Here is a 24,852-nt window from a genome sequence, read left to right as displayed (position 1 = left end):
CACTTTCTAGTGTGTGGTTTGGTCAACAACAGCGACTTGATACTGCAAAATGTGACACTTTTCCCGCAACACCCAAACTCCACGAGTCTTCACTGGCAATATCAGCTATTTTTTGCATTTAATTTTTTTTACAGTAGATTTATAGTTAACGATTGTAGTTTGTTGTTTAATGATATAGTAATTCTGCAATTTTAAATTAATAATTTTTTTCTGAAGTTTTCTCAGGTATTTATTTAATTTACCTACTTATTTACGTACCGCTTTAAAAATTAACTTGGGGAGTTAACTTCAGTAGTAAATCCCACAAACTTCAAGTTACTTTGAAAGAGCAGGGAAGAAAGGAACACCAGAAGGAAGGAAAGTAATAAAAACTTTACTATTAGCATATTTATATATTAAAAAAAAAATATAATTTCCTACCCTAAATAAATAAATTTCAAACTATATCATAGAAAATAAATATCCATTGCAAATTGTGATTAAACAAAGGGATTTAGAAAATTCTTTATCTTCATTTAAAGTGCCTAAAAATATGACTGAAAATTAGCTTTCAAAAATAGTTTGTACAGCATAGCATACATATGAAATGAATATTGCAAAAAAAATATCTTGATATTTCTTCAGCTTTAAGACAAATACAGCTACATTATACATGATGTATATTATAATAAGTACACTACTGTAATAATTTTCCCTTTAATACCAAATGGTAAACAAAAATACAACTGCAATGTGTTACTTGAATATATACATACTGCTCCTCTAATATTTTCACACTGCGAAACAATATAACACAGAGGATGCTACAACAACAAACAATAGACTTAATATACTGACTGAAGACTAAAAACTCTTATGGTACACAGAAATAGTCATACAAATAACCTAAAGAACAATTTTCAAGTTCAAGATGAGATTAAGTAGCCTTCATACAAAAATTATATATGCACTGAAAGTCTGAAAGTAATGAAGACAAATATCTAGACAACACTGGAATAAGTCTTGAAACATGATTTGATGAGGCTGTTGGATCTCTTGGCTTGGATCTTGATTATTTGTTGCCGTCATGTGATTGTAGGCTCAGAAGTTTCAGAATTTTTCCATGATATTTCTGTAGAAAAATAACCAAAGGAAAATATAAATGAGTGTGGGGGGGGGAGGTTTGGACAAAGAACATGAAAACTGCAATTGGAGGAAGGGGGGGGGGGAAGACCTAAAAATCCCCTCTAATGTTTTGTAGGTTATGGATCCTCTGTCCAACCAGTGATGGTATCATTTCTCTCAGAAAGATAGGAGATATAGCTCTATCTATAAATATCTTTGGCTAACTGCTAACAAACTCATCCTTACCATTGACAAAACTTTTTATATTTTGTTTGGTAATAAATCCTCAGATCAAAGTAATCTAAGTAATCACAATAATCTAAAATAATCTAAGACAACATGAAAAGCACATGGAAAACCATCTCTAATATCCTAGGAAAACAACACTCCCACAACCAGACAAAACTCTCAAAGGATGGCTATACACTGTCAACTGATCTAGAAATGGCAAAATGAGTTTATTAGCTTCTTTTCATCGGTTGGTGCTAACCTTGCCAGAAAAATCCCTCAGACACATATCAACACACATCTCTCAGGCAGCTATCCAAACTATCTTCTCCTCTCACCAGTTAGCCTGTCAGATGTTGTGTCCATCATACACTCACTAAAAACCAAAGCTGGGAACATCAGTGAAATCCCATCCATTGTATACAAGAGTGCCTCCCATGCCCTTGCGCCACCTATAGCTCTGCTGTTCAACAAATCCCTAGAGTGTCATACCTTCCCTGATATCCTTAAAAAAGCAAGAGTAACACCAGTTCATAAAGGAGGCAATCCGGCAGACTAACAATTTTTTTTTTCTCTACCACAGACGTGGCCACACATTTACAATGCTAACCAGCATATATACATTTTCTTCTGTCCTCCATGGACTGGGTTAGAGATCAGTTAAACATATAGTTCAGAGATTTATTGAACACTCAACCACAGAAGGTGATTCGGTACTTTTAAAATGCTAAGCTAACCTACAAACGTAAATACATAGATACACAGATTTACGTATGCCCTACATAAAGTGTTCGAAGTGTCATTAATGTGCATTTACAAAGGTGAAATGCAATTCTGATCAGCCTCCATATGCACTTTATACACATACATATACATACACACACATATATATGTACATATACATATATACACACACATGTATTCACATACATTTGTCTCTTTTACTCTGACAGGGTGAGATAGCCGACAGAGAAACTAGTGTGCAATTAAGCACTTAATCACTGAAGGTGATTAAGGTGTTTTTACAAGCTTAGGTTATATAGTTACATCACATACATACATTGTATAATTGATACAATACATGGTCAATCTTGGGTACAAGTCCAATATATCATCAAGTGTTCCAGTACTCATATAGTAATTACACAGTTCAGCATACCTTAGCCCAGGGGGGCGAAAGTCAGTCATTATGGGACATTCTACAATATAATGTTCAAGAGAGTGCATGTAAGACAAACAATTATAGACCAATATCAAACCTACCCATACTATAAAAAATATTTGAAAAAATTATCTACAAACAGCTCTACTCCTACCTCATAAAATTCGACATACTCAGCCCCTGTCAGTTTGGCTTCCGCTCCCAAAAGAGTACCAACGATGCAATTATTAGTCTCCTTCATATAATTTACTCAGCCCTTGACAAAAATGAGTTTCCAATTGGACTCTTCATTGTCCTGAGAAAGGCCTTTGATACTGTTAATCACAACTAACTCTTACGTAAACATCATAATGGAATCCGAGGCCATGCCCTAGACTATATCCAATCCTATCTTAGTGATAGACACCAATGTGTAGCCATCAATGATATAACCTCTCCCACTCTACCAATAACCGTTGGAGTGCTACAGGGCAGCATCTTGGGACCTCTCCTATTTCTTAGAGACATTAGGCAGATCACTGATGTATATAACTTTCTTAAACCTATATTGTGTGTGCTGATGATACTACCCTCATCTACTCAAACCCCCAACCCACACACACTAAATAATGTTGTTAATAATGAACTAAAAAAAAGGTCACCTATGGATGTCAACCAACAAACTAACACTTAACATAGAAAAGACCTACTACATCTTATTTGGAAGTAAATCAACAAATGCAATTCAGCTTCAGATAGACAATGTTAACATTAGTAATAAAAATGATGGAAAATTTCTTGGCCTATTCCTAGACAAGAGACAACTTCACCACCCACATAAAACACATAACTAAGAAAGTTTCTAAAACAGTTGGTATATTCTCCAAAATCAGATATTATGTACCTAACTCTGCTCTCATCTCACTATATTATGCACTATCTATCCCTATCTTAATTATGGTATCTGTGCATGGGTTCAACCACTGCAAACCACCTCAAGTCCATCATCACCCAGCAAAAATCTTCTATCAGAATAATAATAAATTCTGCTTTCAGACAACACTCAGCCCTTTGTTTAAATCCCTAAACATGCTAACAAACTCCCTTCACACATTCTCTTGTGTCAACTACATTTACAAAACCCTGTTCTGAAACTCCCTGGACAGATGTAATCGGACCCATAATCACCACACCAGAAATAAAAATCTCTGATATCCCCAAGAGTCAAACTTAATCTGTGTAAATACTATGCAAATAAAGGAACTTAGTCTATGGAACTCACTCCCTAATGAATTGAAAAGCTGTCCAACTTTTGAGTCATTCAAAAACAAAACTAAAAATTACCTAATTGTTTCATCCCGATTGTTGATTGGATGAAACAATCGGGATGATAGCCGACAGAGTGTACCGTGATCCGGCCTGTACTCCTCTTGACATACCAGAAAACAGTCTGAGGAAACTACTCCAAGCTTGTACTAAAGAGGCACTCTTCTTGAGCGCGGATGGACACATGTATAAGCAAGTAGATGGGGTCGCCATGGGTTCTCCCCTAGGTGTCCTGTTTGCAAAATTCTACATGGGTACCATCGAGCGAAAAGTCTTAGTCGACATGAACTTGAAACCGGCCATATACTGCAGGTATGTTGACAACATTTTTACACAGGTACCTGATGTCAGACATCTGCAGGAGTTGAAGGATGCATTTGAGCAGAATTCTGTGTTACGTTTCACTTACGAGATGGAGAAGAATGGGAAGCTGCCCTTTCTAGATGTAACAGTCATGGAAAGGAGCGGAGTTTTCCACACTGCAGTCTACACTAAGGAAACAAACATAGGAATGTGCCTGAATGCAAACAGTGACTGCCCGGACAGGTACTAGAGGAGTGTTGTTAACGCTTATGTCGACCGTGCCCTCAGCCACAGCTCAGAATGGAAGCAAGTCGACGAAGAACTCTGTAGGGTAAGGCAGGTCCTAGTCAACAACGGCTTCTCCAATGGTTTCGTGGAAGACATCATAAGAAGGAAAGTGAAACGCCATGCAACCTCTGAAGAGACAACTAACACAACACTTATACCCCCTATTAGACTATTTTACAGGAACTTCTTTTCCACAGCTCATAAAACGGAGGAAAGGGTCCTGAAAGATATTGTCAGTAGAAACGTTATCCCTACAGACAAAAATCAGAAGATACAACTGACGATTTACTATAAAACCAGAAAAACGGCCAGCCTACTCATGAGAAACTCTCCAGACACAAAGCAGAACGCTTTAAAAGAGACCAACATCGTCTATGCCTTCAAATGCCCTCTTGGGGACTGTAAGCCTCAAAAAAACCAGCGTTGAATGTAATGAAACGCCATTTTCTGGGTGAGTCCCGGGGGCTCCCCGGAGCTATCCCAGGCTGATATGCTAATGTCAGACTTTGGCATCAGTCATGTGTATGGAGTTCTTAGGCCTACCGGGGACCACGGCCAGAACCGGGCCCCCTCAGAGAGGTAAGGGGAGGAATGGCCTATAGAAGCCCCCGTGTGGTTGGAAGCATTCTATGTCTGCCATCGACCGGAACAGGCACCCAGAAAGGTAAGCGCCTCAAAACAAACCCCTATTCTGGTTAAAATTGCTACCAAAAATCGAACTAGTGGATAGAACTCCCCAACCGAAAACAAGCAAACTAGTGTGACGTCACACACCGCCGCGCCGCTGTCTGCGCAGCTCCCCCTCCCCGGGAGGGGGAAGGGGGAGCCCCAGACCCCCCGCGCCGGCTACCCACACCTCAGTTCTTGAGGATGGATGTCAAAAACGCAAAAAACCGCCGACCGGAGGGAGGGAGGGATGCCGGGGAGCCTCCGGGACTCACCCAGAAAATGGCGTTTCATTACATTCAACGCTGGTTTTCTGGGGGGAGCCCCGTCGGCTCCCCGGAGCTAACTACCCGCAGACAGAAAAAAGAGGGACTTACCCGGGAGGCGGTCGTCGCTCACTCCTCAACACGAAGCCGAGACAACTGGCTGCAACCGCCGACCCAAAGCAACATAGGCCCGACGAGGCCCAGGAACATTCACAAGGTAACGAGCAGCCAGGACCCTGTTCGACCGCCAAAATCCCCGCGCCCAAATATCAGACCAAGACATATTCCCAAAGATGGCAGCAAGAGCCGCGAACTTACGAACGTCATGGGCACGGGGATAGACCGCAGGCTGGCTGGACTTAATAACCCTGCGGACGACCTGAGAGACCCGAACCCGCGAACAGGGAAGAAGGGAAACCGGATCAACCCACAGCGCGTCCCCGGACACAGAAGCTGTGGCGCGCAAATAACAGAGAAGCGCCGCAACCGGACACAAAACATGATGCACCCCCGGCCAGACCAACCAAGCATCAACCACCCATGGACCCCTCCGGAACGCAGCAGTCTCATTCTTCGCCAGAAAAGAAGGAGACGGCTGCAAACGAACAAAACAATCACCACGACCAAAAGAGCAGAAACCCCTGCGCCGGAGGAGAGCATGAAGCTCCCCTACCCAACCCCCAGAGGCTAAAGCCAACAAGAAAAGTCCCTTGGAAAAACAATCCTGGACTGAAGGGGCCACAACGAAACGAGGAGATGAAAGGAAAGCGAGCACTCATTCCAAAGATCAGGACGGCTCAGGCGACGCATGAGCAGGCCGGAGGTGAAACAATGCACGAGACAGCTTGCGAAACGGCGCAGACGTAACATCGATACCGAAAGCAAGCTGAAGCGGCTCCGCCAGCACCGCACGATACGAAGCGACAGTGTTAGGCATAAGATGACGGTCCTGAAACAACCACGAGAGGAAGGACAAGACCACCCGGATAGACAAGGAACTAACACGACGAAGACGCAAAAAGAAACGGAAGGACCGCCAGGAAACTTCATACTGCCGCCTAGAAGAAGCCCTCAGGTGGGACACCAACAAGGAGGCCACCTAATCACCATAGAGATGATGATAGACTCGAGTCAAAAAAACCATACGCGAAGACTCGAGGAGAAGATCGAACCAGCCACGTGACGTACCGGCCCAATCTGCTGAAAGAAGCGGAGCCGCGGGAAAACCCTCGGGTTCGGACACCGAGCAACCAGCGCCTGAAACCAAGGCTGGGCCGGCCACCAAGGGGCCAGAAGGACAACTCTCCCCTGGTAAGTCTCTAAGCGAGTCAGGACCTGGAGCAACAGCCGAACCGGGGGAAAGAGGTACAGGAACCCCCACCTCGACCAGTCTAGCCGAAAGGCATCGACCCCCACGGCCGCGCGATCGGGGAAGGGCGCCGCATAAACGGGAAGACGCCGCGACCACGCCGACGCGAAGAGGTCCACTTCGGGGCGCCCGAACGTCTGGCAAAGCCAACGGAAGGACTCATCGTCGACCGTCCACTCCGTGGAGAGGGAAACGAAGCGAGACAGGGCGTCAGCCAAGACGTTGGACACGCCCCGTACGTGAACCGCCAGGAGAGCCAAACCCTGAGAACTCAGCAGACGAGTCACCCGAAGCGACCAACCCCAAAGAGACAAGGACCGCATCGAACCCCCGCGGTTCAGGCAATGAACCACCGGAGAGCAGTCCGAATGGAGCCGAATCGTCCATCCGCGGGCCACCCGAATCCTCCCCAGAGCAAACCACACTGCCGCGAACTCCCGCACCGTGCTGTGAGCTCGACGGAAGGAAGGATCCCAACGCCCCTGGCTGGCCTGGTGCGCACTGGTCACAAAACCCCAGCCGAGAGACGACGCATCCGTGTACACATCGAGCGAGGGCTCGGGTAGGCGCCAAGGCACTGAACCCCGAAAAACCCGAAGAGAAAGCCGGTGACGCAGCAACCGACGCAAGGCCCCCGGGGGTCGAACTCTGCGATCGCGAGAGAGGCGGAAGAGGGAACCCCGAAGGAACCAGAACAGCCGTCGAAGCCAAACCCGACCCGGCGGGTAGACCACCATCGCGAAGTTCAGGCTCCCGCACAGCCCCTCTAGCAACCGCCGGGTGACCCGAGGGCCCTCCAGAAACAGACGAAGACGGGACCGCAGCCGCAGGAGAGACTCCGGAGGGAGAGACAAGGAGGCGGTTCGAGAGTCCCAAACGAGACCCAGCCAAGTCCGAACCTGAGAGGGAACCAGATGGGACTTCCTCCAGTTCACCAAGAACCCGAACTCGGCGAGCTGGGAAAGAACCAAATCCCTGGCTAGCAAGCAAGCTGACTGGCTGGGAGCCCAAACCAGCCAGTCGTCGAGGTAGGCCAACACCCGAACACCTAGGAGAACGCAAACGAGCCACCACAACCCGTGTAAGGCGCGTGAACATGCGAGGTGCCAGGTTCAACCCGAACGGGAGACAACGAAAGCGGTAACTCAGACGCCCCACAACAAAACCGAGCCAGTCCCTGAACCGCGGATGAATCGGGACATGCCAATAAGCGTCCCGGAGGTCCAGGGACACCATCCAAGCTCCCGGCTCCAAGAGGAGCCAAACCTGAGACAGCGTAGTCATCCGAAAGGAGGGGCAAGGAACCCAGGGGTTCAGACGGGACAAGTCCAGAATGAACCACAGGTCCGCGCAGTCCCGTTTCGGAACCAGAAACAGACGGGAAACTCATCTGAGGGACGACGTCGTTTCGACGACGCCCAAGCGTACCCACTCCAAGACGACTCGACAGAGCGCAGGGGAAGAAACCTGCCCTGCCAGCCCCGACCCCCCAAAGGGGGGAGGGGCCACCCAACGCCATTGCAGGCCGCGAGACACGACCCGAGAGGCCCACGAATCGTGGGACCAGGTGCGGGCGAACAGTGCAAGCCGCCCCCCCATCGCCCCGTCACGGGGGCAAACCGCGAAAGGGCCGGCGACCCTTACGAGACCCAGAACTCCGTACAGCGAGAACACCGCGTCGACCAGACGAGGGAGGGTCTGCAGGAGGAGCCAACCCCGAACCTGACACCAGAGGCCTACCACGACGAGAGGAACCCCGAGCCCTGGCACGAACTTTCCGGGAAGACCCACCCCAGGACCCCCGGAAAACCAACAAGTCCGACATCGGACGACAAGCCGCCGACGCAGCCTGAATAAACTGCGCCACGGCCGACTCCGCAAACAGGAGAGGACAAAAAGGAGAAGAACGCCTAAGAGCCAGAGCCCAAGCAGATTCCACAGAGGAACCCAGCACCGCCTGCCGACACGCGAGACGGGAAGCATAAAACAGGGAAACCGCATCCCGCAAAATCGGCGTGAACAGCTTCAACAAGGCAGCCAACGAACGCACAGCCGAGGACAAGGTGCCAGACCCCGGGACAGACCCAAGCGTCCCCACATCCTCCACGAGCCAATCCGAAGACAGCTCCAGGAGGAAAAAGAACCGCAAGGCCGAACTCAAAAGGCCCCGGGCGCGTAAGTCCTCCGCAACGAGCGCCGCCGAAAGGGAGGGAACCTGCACATGGAGCTGAATAATGCCCACATCGCGGGGAAGGGCAGGGGCAAACAAGCACTCATTCAGGTACTCAAGTTCGCCCCCCAGGAAAACTTGAAGCACAGTGGAAGCTTCCCGACACTCCAGCGTGCGGGAACGACAGAAGGAATGCCAGGAATCCAGACCAAACAAGGGGCAGTCTGCTAGCCAGGACGACTCCGGAACCTCGTAACGGAGCCAGAAAGGGAACGAAGTCCCAAACCTGAACGTGGACGGATCCATTTCCGAGGCATAATCCGGGTCACGCAGGAGGTAAGCTGCAAATACCACTCGCACCACACCAGGTTGGATGCGATAAGCCGAAAACCTCCGGAAGGACGGAACCGACGTACCCGGGGGAACACGGAACCGAACCCGGGGAGGGGCCAACACCAAATCCAACTCGTACACAGAGGGGGGAAAAGAAAACCCCACTCCTTGTAACAATAAGCCCCGCTTAGTGGGAAGAAAAACCCAAGCGGGGTCCAGTGGGACCCAAGGCCCCCAAGTCACCCCTTCCCCAGCCTCGAGGTCCTTCACCACAGGACCCGAGGCCGAGTTCTCTCCCCAAGCCCCGACCCCACAAGACAAGGACGGAGCAGCCGGAAAAGCTGGAGGAAGGGGGGCCCACTGGTCAGACCCTGAAGCTTCAGCCGGGAGACAAGACTCGATTGCCTCTGCCGCCCCCCCGGAAGGGGCACCCCCCGAAGCTGCCCGAGTCTCGAGATCAAGTAACCCCTACTCCGACCCCGAAACCCTCAGACGCTTCGGGGCCGGAAGCAGGGGCGGGGGACCAGAACGAACAGAAGGGGAAGGACGAGGAGGTGCGGACTGAACCAGGATCGAAGCGACCCCCACCCCCAAGTCCGGGTCTCGAAAAGCAAAGCGAGGCAGCCCTGGGGCATCCGGGGAAGCAACCAACCGAGCGCGTTGCAACAGACGAAGCCTAGACTGCAACGCACGCGCTGCCTGTACCCGAATAGAATCATCAGAGGATTGGGTAAATTGAGTCACAAGCAAGCAGCAACACTCACAGGACTCAGGGTCGAAAGTATCACCGACCCAACAGGCAGCGTGGCAGAGGCAAAAACAATGAGGGTCACCCTGAGACAAGGGAACCGAGCAACCCTCAAACTCGCACACAGCGAGTGGGGAATCCTGGGTCACATCCATCGGACCCACGCGCCCCCTAGGGGATTCCCAGGGTCCTGAGCGTTTACTTTAAGAGGACTCGCGCTCAGGTAGTCCCAGGCAGGGTGCTGCAAACCGGCACCCAAAACTACCAAGCAAACTTCTAAAGCTGAACCCCAGGGACGTGTACACTCACGGGGACCTAGCAGGGGGCGCCACCGAGGAGAACAGTGGAAGGGCAAAAACAAACTGAATAAAATGACAGAACCCCCCACCAGGTAAAAAGAAAAAGAAAAACAAAACCCCGCAAGAGGACAGCGAACCCCAAGGAACAGAGCCAGCTGCGATGTCGGGAAATACAAGCTGAGCTGCACCCTGCGCCCCTACCAGTGCAAACTGCCTCTTACCTGCCGGTAACAAGGGAGAACAGAACACCCAAGAGCCCAACAGGCGGCCGAAAAACCGAAAGATAAAAGAAATATATATATATATATATATATATATGTCGTACCTAGTAGCCAGAACTCACTTCTCAGCCTACTATTCAAGGCCCGATTTGCCTAATAAGCCAAGTTTTCCTGAATTAATATATTTACTATAATTTTTTTCTTATGAAATGATAAAGCAACCCTTTTCTCTATGTATGAGGTCAATTTTTTTTTATTGAGGTTAAAATTAACGTAGATATATGACCGAACCTAACCAACCCTACCTAACCTAACCTAACCTATATTTATAGGTAAGGTTAGGTTAGGTAGCCAAAAAAAGCTAGGTTAGGTTAGGTTAGGTAGGTTAGGTAGACGAAAAAACATTAATTCATGAAAACTTGGCTTATTAGGCAAATCGGGCCTTGAATAGTAGGCTGAGAAGTGCGTTCTGGCTATTAGGTACGACATATAATATATATATATATATATATATATATATATATATATATATATATATATATATATATATATATATATATATATATATATATATATATATATATATATATATATATATATATATATACACAAATAAACTGTGAACTGTAATATCAATCATGACCATAAACAATTCCTAGAAGACTGTAAGAGAACCCATGGGCACTACACTAGAAACAAAAACTGTACCTATACCCAATCATGTCAAAAGCTGTACTGTACAGATAGTACAGTGCTGTACTGTACAGGTAGTACAGTACAAATTAAGTACTGTACTACCTAATAAACTCCATGTAACCTACCTTACCTCCTAAATGTCAACCTATGTCTTGCTATTTTCAAATATTATTGATTATTAACCTACTTGTTTAACTATAATAATAATAATAATAATATTTTATTTAGGAAAAGTACATAAATAGATGCAGAGTTACAAACATTCTGATTATTTATAAGCAGAGCTAGGAAATACAAATACCTAAAGCCACTAATACGTATAGCATTTCGGGCAAGGTGTGGAAGAAAAAAAACTTAGACTAAATCTTAATAGTAATTGACCTTAAAGTATAAATTCAATTAAAAGAAAAAAGAAAAGATAAAAAAGGGGGGAACATAGTACATAATAGCCAATAAACAAGTTGGTCAACAAACAGCACTGTTTAAAAATAGTAAGACATGGGTTGACATTTAGGGGGTAAGGTAGGTTACAGAGATAGTTAATTTAGTAGTACTTTGTTTTCATCTTAAACTGGTTGAGAGGGGTACTGCCTTTGACATGATTGGGAAGGCAATTCCACATTCTGGGTCCCTTGATTCGTAGAACATTTCTAGTTTGATTAAGTCGTACTCTTGGAACATCAATTAGGTATTTGTTTCTGGTGTGATGCCCATGTGTTCTGTTACAATCTTCTAAGAAGCTTTCAAGGTCAGGATTGACATTACAGTTCAGAGTTTTAAATATATAGCGTACACATGAGAGGATGTGCAGTGACTTAATATCTAACTTATTCAGAGATTTGAGTAAGGGTACTGAGTGCTGTCTTGGGCCAGAGTTAGATATTGTTCTAATAGCAGCTTTGTGTTGGGTAATTAGAGAACGTAAATGATTTTGGGTAGAAGAACCCCAAGCACAAATACCATAGTTGAGATATGGATAAATGAGAGAGTAATAGAGCATCACCAGGGCAGGGCCAGGTACTTAATATCTGATCTTAGAAAGAATGCCAATAGTTTTAGAAACTTTTTTTGCTATATTTAGAATGTGTCCCTTGGAAATTCAGCTTGTTATTGATGAAGACACCAAGGAATTTATCATCAACTTTACTACTATATATCATGTATATTGTTTATTCTTAGATTATTTCATTTGAGGATTTATTACCAAACAAAATATATAAGTTTTGTTAATGTTAAGGGTGAGTTTGTTAGCAGTTAGCCAAAGATGGACTTTATTTAGTTCAATATTTACAGCGACATTTAGAGCAAGAGGATCAGGACTGAAGAAAATGAAAGTTGTGTCATCAGCAAATAAGATTGGTTTGAGGTGTTGAAACCTTACCTTGAGGTGCTTCCGGGGCTTAGCGTCCCCGCGGCCCGGTCGTCGACCAGGCCTCCTGGTTGCCGGACTGATCAACCAGGCTGTTGGACGCGGCTGCTCGCAGCCTGACGTATGAGTCACAGCCTGGTTGATCAGGTATCCTTTGGAGGTGCTTATCCAGTTCTCTCTTGAACACTGTGAGGGGTCGGCCAGTTATGCCCCTTATGTGTAGTGGAAATGTGTTGAACAGTCTCGGGCCTCTGATGTTGATAAGAGTTCTCTCTCAGAGTACCAGTTGCACCTCTGATTTTCAACGGGGGTATTCTGCACATCCTGCCATGTCTTCTGGTCTCATGTGATGTTATTTCTGTGTGCAGGTTTGAGACCAGCCCCTCTAATATTTTCCGCGTGTAAATTATTATGTACCTCTCCCGCCTGCGCTCAAGGGAGTACAGTTTTAGGCTCTTTAGTCGGTCCCAATAGTTTAGATGTTTTACTGAGTGGATTCTAGCAGTAAAGGATCTCTGCACGCTCTCCAGGTCAGCAATTTCTCCAGCTTTGAAAGGGGCTGTCATTGTGCAGCAGTACTCAACTCTAGAGAGCACAAGCGTTTTGAAAAGTATCATCATCGGTAAAATATAGCATCTCTAGTATGAAAAGTTTTTGTTATCCAACCTGTCATTTTTCTTGCAGTTGTGACGGCTACTTTATTGTGTTCTTTAAAGGTACGGTCTTCCGACATGAGTACACCCAGATCCTTTATTTATGAGAGCCATTTGGAAGGTCATTAATGTAGATGAGAAAGAGGAGAGGGCCAAGTATGCTGTCCTGTGGAACACCAATGTTTATGGGTAGTGTAGGAGAAATGGTATTATTCACAGAAACATACTGGAGCTTGTCAGTAAGGTAAGACTGAAGGTATTGCAGGGAGTGTCCTCTGACTCCATAATGATGTAATTTAAGAAGAAGGTTTTGGTGGTTAACAGTGTCAAAAGCCTTATGTAGGTCCACAAATAACCCAACAGGGAAACATTTTGGTCAAAAGCTGTATGTATCAAGTTAATCACACTAATAAGAGTATTGTTAGTGCTTTTATTGGGTCTGAAACCATATTGGCAAGAGCTAAGTATATTGAGTTTGGCTAGATATGAGTAAAGCTGCTTGTAGATTAGCTTTTCAAATATTTTTGACAAGGTTGGCAGAATTGATACAAGTCTGTAATTGTTGACATCAGTGAGTTCACCACATTTGTGGACTGGAGTTACTCTCACTTTTTTCAGAATATCCGGAAAGGTTTGGAGTTCAAGTGATTTATTGAAGAGCAATGCAATGGCAGGAGCTAGAAATCCTGGAGGCTTTTTTGTAAATTAGAGATGGAATCTCATCAAGGGCGCTTGACTTTGTTTTAAGGGAAAGGATTACCTCATTAACATCAGAGGAATTAGGAGGAGCTAGGTACAGAGACTCTGGATAGTTATCTGTAAGGCAGTCTTGGTACAGAGACTCTGGATAGTTATCTGTAAGGCAGTCTTTAATATTGGTGAGTGAGGATGGAATATCATGAGCAAGGGATGTCCCAATGCTGATATCTGTCATGTACAATCTTAAAGAAAATTGTAATCTTCTGTTTAATTTAGTTAAAATTTCTTCTGCAGTTCTGTTGCTTTTTCTGCTGTTCTATCCATGTAATTATCATCATTCTCTTTTTTTACTTTTTTTTTAATTCAATTTATACTTTTGATCGCAATTATTAAGTTTTAGACTAAATTCCCACGCACCCACACCTTACCTGAAATGCTGTGCATATTAGTGACTTCAGGCATTGTATGTACTAGATCTATCTAATCCTTAGGTCCTTAATCCTAATTTTCCCTGGAATACGACCTGCCAAATCGTTTAACAACCAAAAACCCATTCACTGCTGAGTGAACAGAGGCATTCAGTTAAGGATTGGCACCCGGTCAATCCTCCCCAGCCAGGATACAAACCCAGGCTAAATCGTTGGCAAAGTTCCGGGTGAATGTTTTACCACTGCACCATGGGGAATGCATATGTTGAAATCAAATTTTCTATTTTATTTTTTAGTTAGGGACATTCTACCCTTAAGAGCACACAGCGTATTACCAGTAACAATACCAGCGATCCTGCCAATGGGCACGGATTGACGAATAAATAACTGGGTAGAAGTCAAAATAAGAAACACCTTTGTGGAAAATTGGACAAGTGCAGATAGAATCCTTTGTGGCAGCATCTGCATGCTCATATACAGAAACACCAATATGGCTGGGATCTCAGCAAAACTCAACTGTCTTAAATCTGCTGGAGATAAGAAACAGCCAATATTGAATTTTAATATTGACTACAGGATGGACAGGATAAAGGACTTCAGAGCCATGAAGGCACTGCAAGAGTCAACTAGAACAATAAAGAAAGAATGACGTTGAGAAAGCAGTTGACAAAAAGCATACGAAATTGCATAAAGTTCTGTGTGAAGATGCTAGTCTCCGGAGGCAGGCAACATACACAGAGGCAGTCAGGAAATACAACGAAGTGTCCTACACAGCCAGCAGACTTTGAGCAATCTGTGAAGATGGAGATGGAGCTGGAGTGTCAAGAAAAGGGAGCGTGAAAAAGGCATTTCAGAACTGTAGGTGGGGGTAAAAGCTTCAGTCATGCGTATCAAGGTTCTACAAAACTTAGGAAGAAGGGCCCTCCATGGGGGCAAGGATGGAATGACACGAGGAGAAACATTGGTTACCTTGAGGTTAACCATTGGTAACGCGAACCAAGAGAGAACTTTGCAAGCGAGACAATTGTACAGAAAGGGGAAGGTGTTGAAAGGGAAACAGGGCTCACAGGAGGGGTAATTGTCAAAAGTAAAACATTAGTGCAAGTGAGGGTGTTGTAGGGACCATGTAAAGTAGTGAAGATAGTTGCGATCACAGGAATCCTGTAGAGACAGGATGCAGGTTTCAACAAAGGCTCTGGGTAGGAATCAAACGAAAGGCACCAGAGCTGAGGTGTAGCCCAGAATGGTGAAGAGCAACAAGACGACGTGGAGTTGAGGGAGAGGCAGTCGAGTAAGCAGGACAACCATGATCGAGTTCAGACAGCTCAAGAGAGGAATGTAAAGAGGAGCATGCACCTAGCAGCTCCCCAGGAAATATGGGACAAGACCTTAAGTTAAGGGCCTTATAGAGCATTCAACTCAGAGGCACAAGAGATATGGGGTGACCAAGACAAACGAGTGTCAAAGATTAACAACAGAAGTTTAGCAGAATTCTTGTACAAAAGAGGATTACCATAAAGCGACAGAGGGGGGAGGGGGGTGGTGGTTGAAGAAAAACCTGCTTCTAAAGGTCATAGCACAAGTCTTAGCTGTAGAGAACTTTAAGCCATAATTGGTGGCCCAGGACGACACGGCATCAATTGCAAGTTGAAGCTGCAGTTTGAGGAAAAGCCTGTCATCACTTTGAGAGCAGAGGGTAAGATCGTCAACATAATGAGTGGAGAACATGTCAGAGGGAAGGGAGGAAAGAAGACCACTGAGGGTAACCAAGAAAATAGTGCTCAGAACACTACCTTGGGATACACCTTCGTATTGCTGAAAAGAGGCAGACAGAATGGTACCAAGCCTCACTCATGAGAGTGAGAATGACGAGAGAGGAAGCTCGGGAGGAAGAGAAGGAGATTACCATGAAGGCCAAAAGAAAAGAGTTGGGATAAAATAGGATCACTCCAGGTGGTGTCATATACCTTTTCTAGGTCAAGAAACCAGCATTGAATGTAATGAAACGCCATTTTCTGGGTGAGACCCGGAGGCTCCCCGGAGCTTTACCGACTGATATGCTAATGTCAGACTTTGGCATCAGTCATGTGTATGGAGTTCTAGGGCCTACCGGGGACCACGAGCCAGAACCTGGCCCCCTCAGAGAGGCAAGGGGAGCAATGGCCTATAGAAACCCCCGTGTGGTTGGAAGCATTCTATGTCTGCCATCGACCGGGTCAAGCATCCAGAAAGGTAAGCATTCCAAAACAAACCCCTATTCTGGTGAAAATTGCTACCTAAGCCGAACTAGTGGATAGAACTCTTCAACAGAAAACAAGGAAACTAGTATGACGTCATACGTCACCGCGCCGCTGTCTGCGCAGCTCCCCCCTCCCCGGGAGGGGAAAGGGGGAGCCCCAGACCTCCCACGCCGGCTATCCACCCATCAGTTCTGAGGCTGGATGTCAAAACACGCGAAAAACGCCGACCGGAGGAAGGGAGGGTTGCCGGGGAGCCTCCGGGTCTCACCCAGAAAATGGCATTTCATTACATTCAACGCTGGTTTTCTGGGGGGGAGCCCCGTCGGCTCCTCGGAGCTAACTACCCACAGAGGAAGGTCAAAGGGATAGAACCGGGAGGCGGACACCACGCACCCCCCAAGGAGGCGAGACAACCGGCAGCAAACGCCAACCCAAGGCACCACAGCCCCGAAAATCCCGGGAACAACACGAGAACCACGAGCAGCAAGGCCCCTGCACGAACACCAAAAATCCATGCCCGAAAGACCGCAAGGCCACGCCGCCCAGACGGCAGCGAGAGCAGCGAAGCCACGAACGCCACAGGCATGAGGGGAAGAACACAGGCAGCTTAGCCGCAAGAACACGGCTGACCACCCGGGACACTATCACCCGCGAACCGGGAAGAACAGAACCGGATCAATGCAAAACGCGCTCCGGACCCAAACGCCGTGGCACGCAAACAACAGCGGAGGGCCGCCACTGAACACAAAAACGACACACCCCCGGCCCGACCAACGAAGCACAAACAAACCCTGGACCCCTCCAGAATGCAGCAGCCCCACCCCGCGCCAGAAAAGATGGAGACTGCTGCCACCAAACAACCAAAACGCTAAAACCGAAGGAGCAAGAAAACTCAGTGACTCGACCCCCAGAGGCAAAGGCCCAAAGGAAAGAGCCGACGAAAAAACACACCGGAACCGAAGGGGCACTACCAACCGAGGAGAAGACAGAGCACGCTGACCAGAGACCAGGATGGTGCAAGCGGCGCACGAACAGGCCGGAGGTGAAACGACGCACAAGACAGCTTACTAACGGTGCAGAAGCAACACCAAGACTGAAAGCAAGCTGAAGCGGCTCCGCCTGCGCCGCACGAAAAAAGGCGACAGTATGTGGCAAGACGACGGCCCCAACCCCCACTAGAAAACCAAGCTAACAAGAGTAACCACCTAAGAAGGGACAGGAACAGGAAGGACCGCCAAAATACCCCATACTGCCGCCAAGAGAAGCAAGCAGGTGGGACACCTACCACGAAGCCACCCTACCACCAACCGGAGGCGAGACCACGAGGCAGAACATAAGCAGCCCCGACAAGGCCCCTCCGAGTCCAGGAAAAAGGCGGAGCCGCGAGAAGATCTCGGGCGCGACCACCGAAACCCAGGCGGCACAAGGAGATGGAACGTCTGCCGAACAGAAAAACTCCCCAAAGCATGCAAGCCCGCCAGGAGTTCAGAAACCAAAGAAGGCGGAAGGGTCGCCGCCAGAACAGGACCCGAACCAAGGGGCACGAACAACTGCAACAGACCGAGACAAAGAAGCACATCACAGGACACAGGCTGACCAACGCCTAAGAACACACGCAGAACATCCCTGCTGCAGAGGAGGCAGGAAGAATGAGCAGAAGCACAAAAAACCCCAGGAGAACAACCAGGGGTGGACAATCAGGCAGGGACAAAAACCCCACGCAATCCCCAGGCACAAAAACGGCAGCAAAGTGCCACTCCACAACCGGACACAGGAACAAGGACACGCCACCGTGAAACACGGTACCAATGCACACGTGCAGCAGCAGCAAAAGGCACCACTGCAACATGCAACATGTAAATAGCAACTCCCCTCTGCAAAGGCAGAGAACAGAGCAGGCAGACCCCAGACAGGGCCAACGGAGACAAGACAAAACCCTGCAGGCCCAGAAACCTGCACCAGGCGACCGACGGCGGAGAAACCCCGCTCGATACCTGCTCCCCAAAGGTGCCAATAGCACCACTGCACTCCACTGGTACTATCCCGCAAGTTCTAACAGATAGGCGGGACCCAAGAGCCAGAGCTCAAATCCTGCAAGCACAGCCAGGAGCCTTACCAGGTGAGTACAGAACCAACCCCACAACCCCCACACCTCACAACATTAAAAAAGGAGGGTCCCCTGAATGACTCCAGCATGGGTTGGACATGCACATGAGGGGGACAGGAAGGGGTGATAAAGGGACAGTCACTGGTGTGCGAACGGTCTCAGTCGTACAAAAATATACCTAAATAAAGACAGGTATATAAACACCGCCGCATCCAGCGCCCGGCCAAAAGACGCCAGACCGCAGAAACTCACCTGGCGAATGGTGGCACGAACTTGACACGACTCAACCGTGCCCAGAAGAACTTGGGAGCACCGCCAGGTGAAGACGCCAGAGCCGGACCTGCAGGAGAGCAGGGAGAGGCGAAGGAGGCGGTCCACACCCATGACACAGGGAAAACCGCGGTGTCCTCCCCACAACTGGGAACCAGGACATCCCCGGCGCAAAGGGGCACATACCGCAGCCAGGGAGAAGAACGAGAGGCGAAGCACTGTAGCAAAAAAGGGCGCAAAACACCAGCACTGAAACACCGCCCAGACCAAAACAAACTCCACGGGGCATGCGCATAACACGCTGGCCGAACCGCACACCCTCCCTGCGGGAAGGCGCCAGCCAGGACTACTGCACAAGAAAAGTAGCCAAAAGAGGAAGCAGGAACAATAAAACCGGCCAAAGAAGCAAAGAGCTCAAAAAGGAACCCAACCGGGTGACAAGCAGCCCAACCGGGCGACAAGCAGCCCAACCGGGCGACAAGCAGCCCAACCGGGCGACAAGCAGCCCAACAGGGCGACAAGTAGCCCAACAGGGCGACAAGTAGCCCAACAGGGCGACAAGTAGCCCAACAGGGCGACAAGTAGCCCAACAGGGCGACAAGTAGCCCAACAGGGCGACAAGTAGCCCAACAGGGCGACAAGTAGCCCAACAGGGCGACAAGTAGCCCAACAGGGCGACAAGTAGCCCAACAGGGCGACAAGTAGCCCAACAGGGCGACAAGTAGCCCAACAGGGCGACAAGTAGCCCAACAAGGCGACAAGTACGAGGAGCCGACAGACGTTCCAATAATGCGGGAAGCAGCGAGAAACCTTCCCGTACCCTCGAGAACACAGAAGCCAACACTAGTCCCGAAGGCACACGAAGGCGCAGGCGCACCCGAGATCAGAAGTCATGCAGAACCCCATCGAACGGGGAAACATGACCAAAACACCGTCCCAAAAAGGGGTGGGAGGAAACATCCACCCACAGGACGGAACCAACCAACTCAAAGGCCAAGGAACCGAGCCCGGCGAGGGGCCGACGTCCAACAGCACGTACTGCGAGTGGGGAGGAAAGAACCCACTCCGCATAACTACAAGCCCCGTCTTGAGGGGGATAAAAACCCCCACGAGGTCTAACGGGGCCAAGGCCCCCTCTCAAGTCAGAACCTCCCCAGCCCCGGGAACCTACATGACAGGCCCCGGGGCCGAGCCGTTCCCCCAAAGCCCCGGCCGTACCAGAAAACCGGGGCAGCCGTGAAAACACTAAGGAAGGGAGCCCACTGGCAGACTCATACAACACGGCTGGAGGAACAGGCTCAAATGCCCCCGTCACTACCCCGGAAGGGGAATTCCCCGAGACTGCCCGAGCCTCAACACCACCAAAAACCCCGCCCCGAAACTACAGACGGTAAGGAACCGGATGCAGGCAGGAAGGGTGATCCAGGGGAAAGACAAGGGGGCGTGGATGGAACCGAAGCAACCAACACTCCCAAGTCCCAAAACGAACTACAACGGGGCAGCCCCGGGGCTCCCGGGGAGGAAACCACGAGAACGTTGCCACCACCAAGGCTCAAGTGCAACGCCCCTGCTGCCCGCACCCGCTTTGTTAGCACAACTGGGTAACCGAGCCACAACGAGCAACCAAACTCGCAGGACTCCGGGTCGAAGGTGTCACCGACCCCACAGGCAGCAGACGGAGGCAAAACGGAGAGTCACCCAGAGACAAAGGGTGAGAGCAACCCTCAAACTCGCTGGAAGCGAGGAGGGGACTCTGGGGGTCACATTCATCGGACCCACGCGCCCCCAGGGGTTTCCCAGGGTCCCGAGCGTTTGCTTTATGAGGACTCGCGCTCAGGTAATCCCAGGCAGGGTACTGCTAACCGGCACCCAAAGCTACCAAACAACTTTCTAAGAGCTGAACCCCCGGGACGTGTACACTCACGGGGACCTAGCAGGGGTACCACCAGAAAATACTCAGAACACAAGGGACACAAGGGGCAAGAACGAAGGCAGACCCCCCCACCAGGTAGATAAACAAAAAGAAAAAGAAAACCCCGCAAGAGGACAGCGTACCAAAGCAGAACAGAGCCGGCCGCTATAATTGGTAAAGACAAGCTGCACAGTACCCTGCGCCCCACCAGTGCAAACACTGCCCCTTACTCTAAGGCGAACAAGGGAGACAGAACACCCGAGCACACAAAGAGCGGCCGAAAACCAAGCAGTAAACGGCCAAGCAGGGGCAGGACCCAAGGAACTTGTGGAAGGTGGCCCCAAGCCCCAAGGGCAGTACTTACAGGGCACCTAGGGAAGGGAACCCTAGGCGCATGCAGCCCGAGTACTGAAGAATCACTCCCGGCTCACGCACCACCTAGAAAACAGACACCACACTCTAGGTACAGTGCTGAAACAACCACTGGAGCTGGAGCACATAACCATTGCCTATAGCATCAGCCGAAGAACTGATGGGTGGATAGCTGGCGTGGGAGGTCTGGGGCTCCCCCTTCCCCCTCCCGGGGAGGGGGGAGCTGCGCAGACAGCGGCGCGGTGACGTATGACGTCATACTAGTTTCCTTGTTTTCTGTTGAAGACTTCTATCCACTAGTTCGGCTTAGGTAGCAATTTTCACCAGAATAGGGGTTTGTTTTGGAATGCTTACCTTTCTGGATGCTTGACCCGGTCGATGGCAGACATAGAATGCTTCCAACCACACGGGGGTTTCTATAGGCCATTGCTCCCCTTGCCTCTCTGAGGGGGCCAGGTTCTGGCTCGTGGTCCCCGGTAGGCCCTAGAACTCCATACACATGACTGATGCCAAAGTCTGACATTAGCATATCAGCCGGTAAAGCTCCGGGGAGCCAACGGGGCTCCCCCCAGAAAGGACAGTAACCACGGAGGTCTTCGAAGCAAAGTCAGTACTAACGTAGACCTTCAAGTTCACGAGGACATCAATCGTGCTGCAACACTTACAAAAGCCAAATTGAGAAGGGGAAGGAGGTGAGAGCGTTCCAAGAACCACATCAAACACACACTGACCATACGTTCAAAGAGTTTGCAGACGCAACTTGTGAGAGCAATAGGGCGGAAGTCTTTAGGAGATGACCCTAGAGAACAAGGTTTCCGAGAAGGAAGAACAACTACCTCAAGCCAGTCCTCCCAGTCCTCAGGGACTGACGACAATTCCCAGACATGGTTATAAACATTCATTAAATACTGTACTGAAACGTGCATAAATGGAGATGGCGAAGTATCTCATAATGAATATCACCTGAGCCCACAGCTGTAGAACCCCAGACGGCCAGGGCAGACTGGAGTTCTGAGAGAGAAAGTAATATTATAGGGAAGCTGAAGACGAGTGCAAAAATCTAAGGGGACAAGATTCGAGAAGGGGCTTACAAGTAAGGAAAGGAGGAGGAAGATGAGAACTGGCGCTAACAGTCGAAAAGTGTAAACCCAGTTCGTCGCGATCAACACCGAATCCGCCACAATAGAACCACGGAGGTAAAGGACTGGCGAGACATCTGGAACAAACTTGCCCACTATCTTACAAATTTTCTTCCAGATCAGGGGCAGAGGAGTGTCAGACATAATGGTAGAAACAAAAGATCTCCGACCCTCACGCTTAGCCTTACGGAGGGGAGAGTGAAAAGAGAAGGTGACAAGGCTGCAGAAATAGTCACTTATATAGGTCTTTAAGAATCCACCAGGTGCAGTCCAAATAAAGAGAAGATGAGCAGAGAGAAAGATGAAGACAAGAAAGGATGGGATTGCAGGAGTCAACATGAGAGGGCTCATCAGAATGCAGAAGAGACAGAAGAAGAGAGGACAAATTGTTCAAGGTGGCAGCCCCGGGTGTTCGTCAGAACATCTCCCCCAGAGGGTATGCTGACAGTTAAAAAAATCACAAAAAAGGAGCACAGGCTCTGGTAAGGAGTCCAGCAGATCAGGAAGAGAAAGCGGAACATTTGGGGGAAGATAAACTGAACAGACTGTACACCATTTACTCACAAAGATACAGGCTGCAGAACACTGAATGGGCGACTGAAAAAGTAGGGAAACGATGGGAATATCATGATGGATCAAGAGAACAGTAGAGTTGTGGGCCCCAGCAAAAACTGGAGGGGAAGAGAGAAAGGAATATCCATGGATGTGGTTATTTGGGGGTCTTGGGGGCTTTCCGTCTTGCTCCAGGTAGGAGTGTTTATTTTGGCTGGGAGAGTTTTTTTTTTTTTTGAGGGGGGGGGGGGGTGTTTTTTGGCTGCATTGTGGCTACAGACAACCAGCTTTACTATCAATGTGGCGGTCTATGTTTCTTACAGCTAGTTTGCTAGTGTGATTTTTTTTTTTTTTAATTTTTTGCCTGTTGTGGACAGAGGAAATCTGCTTAGCTCCTTATTAGGCTAGCCTAGATTGTGTTGGTGGTCCTCCACTGTTGTCCCCGAGGATTCACAACTGCTACTGGCAGTCAGTTTGCCCATACAGACAGGGTTCTTCCAGCTTTACTGGCCCTAGTGCCTGGGCTTTCCAAAGGGCTGATTCATCCTGGAAACTACTGGCCCTGGAAAACCCATGGGCTCGATTGCACCATGGATACACTCATGGTCATTTGGCCTCGGTCCTGCATTTCTTCGGTTTTCTGGCGCTGTCTTTGGATTGACTTTCAGAGGATGTGGGGGCACTGCGTGAGGGGGCCCCTCAGTTGGGGGTTCTGGTTACGGCTGCTGCAGCGTTATCTGCCTTGCTGAAGCTGTTTGACCCCGATCCTCCAGGAGGGGGTTTCGTTGTTTTCACCTCTCGTCTCATATGTCGGTAGGCTGTGCTTGCTCTGTCTTTGGATTCAGCTTAGGCCCTGTCTCTTTGGCCTTCTTCGCCATTTTGTCCTCTGTTGTTACCGAAGAACAGTGTTGTCCAGTTTCTGTCGGCGGCTTTTGCCAGTTGGCAGCCTATTTGGGACTTGTTGGTGCTCCATGGGGGTCGTTCTGACCCTCTTGGTTGGGTCTTGCAAGGGCTTAGACCTTGTTTGGTCGGGGTAGGCAACCCGCTCTCGCACAAGACAGTACATATATGACTTATTGCTTATAGTCACTATTTGACTGATTAATACATACGTATGTGGTATATGCCACGCTATATTTTGTTTTTAAGGTACAAACTCTTCCTATAGATTTGCTAAACATCTTTTTTAATATTAGGAATTTATTTTTCAGTTTTATTAAACAATAGGGATTTTATACAATATTTGACATTATCCCGAGTTACTTTACAATTTATTTAAATATTTTGGTTTTGTTTTATTATTTTTATAAAACTGTAATATCAATACTGTATAGGTATAGGTTAAGTACTAATTTTAATTAAGAAGCAATAACATGCTTATCTTAACATACTAAGAAGGTTAGGGTTAGGTCGGTGTTTTCTATTCAGCTTTTCAAGGTAAACTAAAATATCCACAATAAATTAGTATGTCACATATGCACTTATTAATAAACCAATATTGACTATAAGCAATTGCGAGAACGGGTTGCAACCGGACCTTGGTGCCAGTTTCTTCATCCAAGTTCCCCAGTGCCTTCTTCATCTGGTCGGTGCGGTGTTCATACAGTGTGAAGGTTGGCTTCTCAGGGTTCACATCGGCCCTTTCATGCGTTGTCCCATTAGCCGGGGGATGGAGGGGGGGGGGGGAAGGTTCGCCTCTCTTTGCCTGTGCCTGGTCCCATCTTGAGAGGTTATCTTGAGGTTATCTTGAAATGATTTTGGGGCTTTAGTGTCCCCGTGGCCCGGTCCTCGACCAGGCCTCCACCCCCAGGAAACAGCCCGTGACAGCTGACTAACACCCAGGTATATATTTTACTGCTAGGTAACAGGAGCATAGGGTGAAAGAAACTCTGCCCATTGTTTCTTACCATCGCCCGGGATCGAACCCAGGACCACAGGATCACAAGTCCAGTG

General features: G+C 48.3%; 1 protein-coding gene across 3 annotated transcripts in view; it reads right to left on the bottom strand.

Annotated features, from left to right (window-relative positions):
• Positions 1–644: 644 nt before the first annotated feature.
• The window catches only part of LOC123749604 (uncharacterized), a 311,730-nt gene continuing 287,522 nt past the window's right edge, over positions 645–24,852 (bottom strand). Inside the window, exon 12 of one of the 3 annotated variants that reach the window (XM_069330114.1) lies at positions 645–1,111. In XM_069330114.1, coding sequence (XP_069186215.1) covers positions 1,052–1,111 — 60 coding nt within the window. In that variant the 3' untranslated portion in view covers positions 645–1,051. The remainder of the gene's footprint in view (positions 1,112–24,852) is intronic. The other 2 variants (XM_069330111.1, XR_011229461.1) reach the window with 2 other exon arrangements.

Source organism: Procambarus clarkii, chromosome 3 (genome assembly GCF_040958095.1).
Source record: "Procambarus clarkii isolate CNS0578487 chromosome 3, FALCON_Pclarkii_2.0, whole genome shotgun sequence".
NCBI classification, from domain to species: Eukaryota; Metazoa; Arthropoda; class Malacostraca; order Decapoda; family Cambaridae; genus Procambarus; species Procambarus clarkii.
This window is presented reverse-complemented; position numbering and strand designations above follow the sequence as displayed.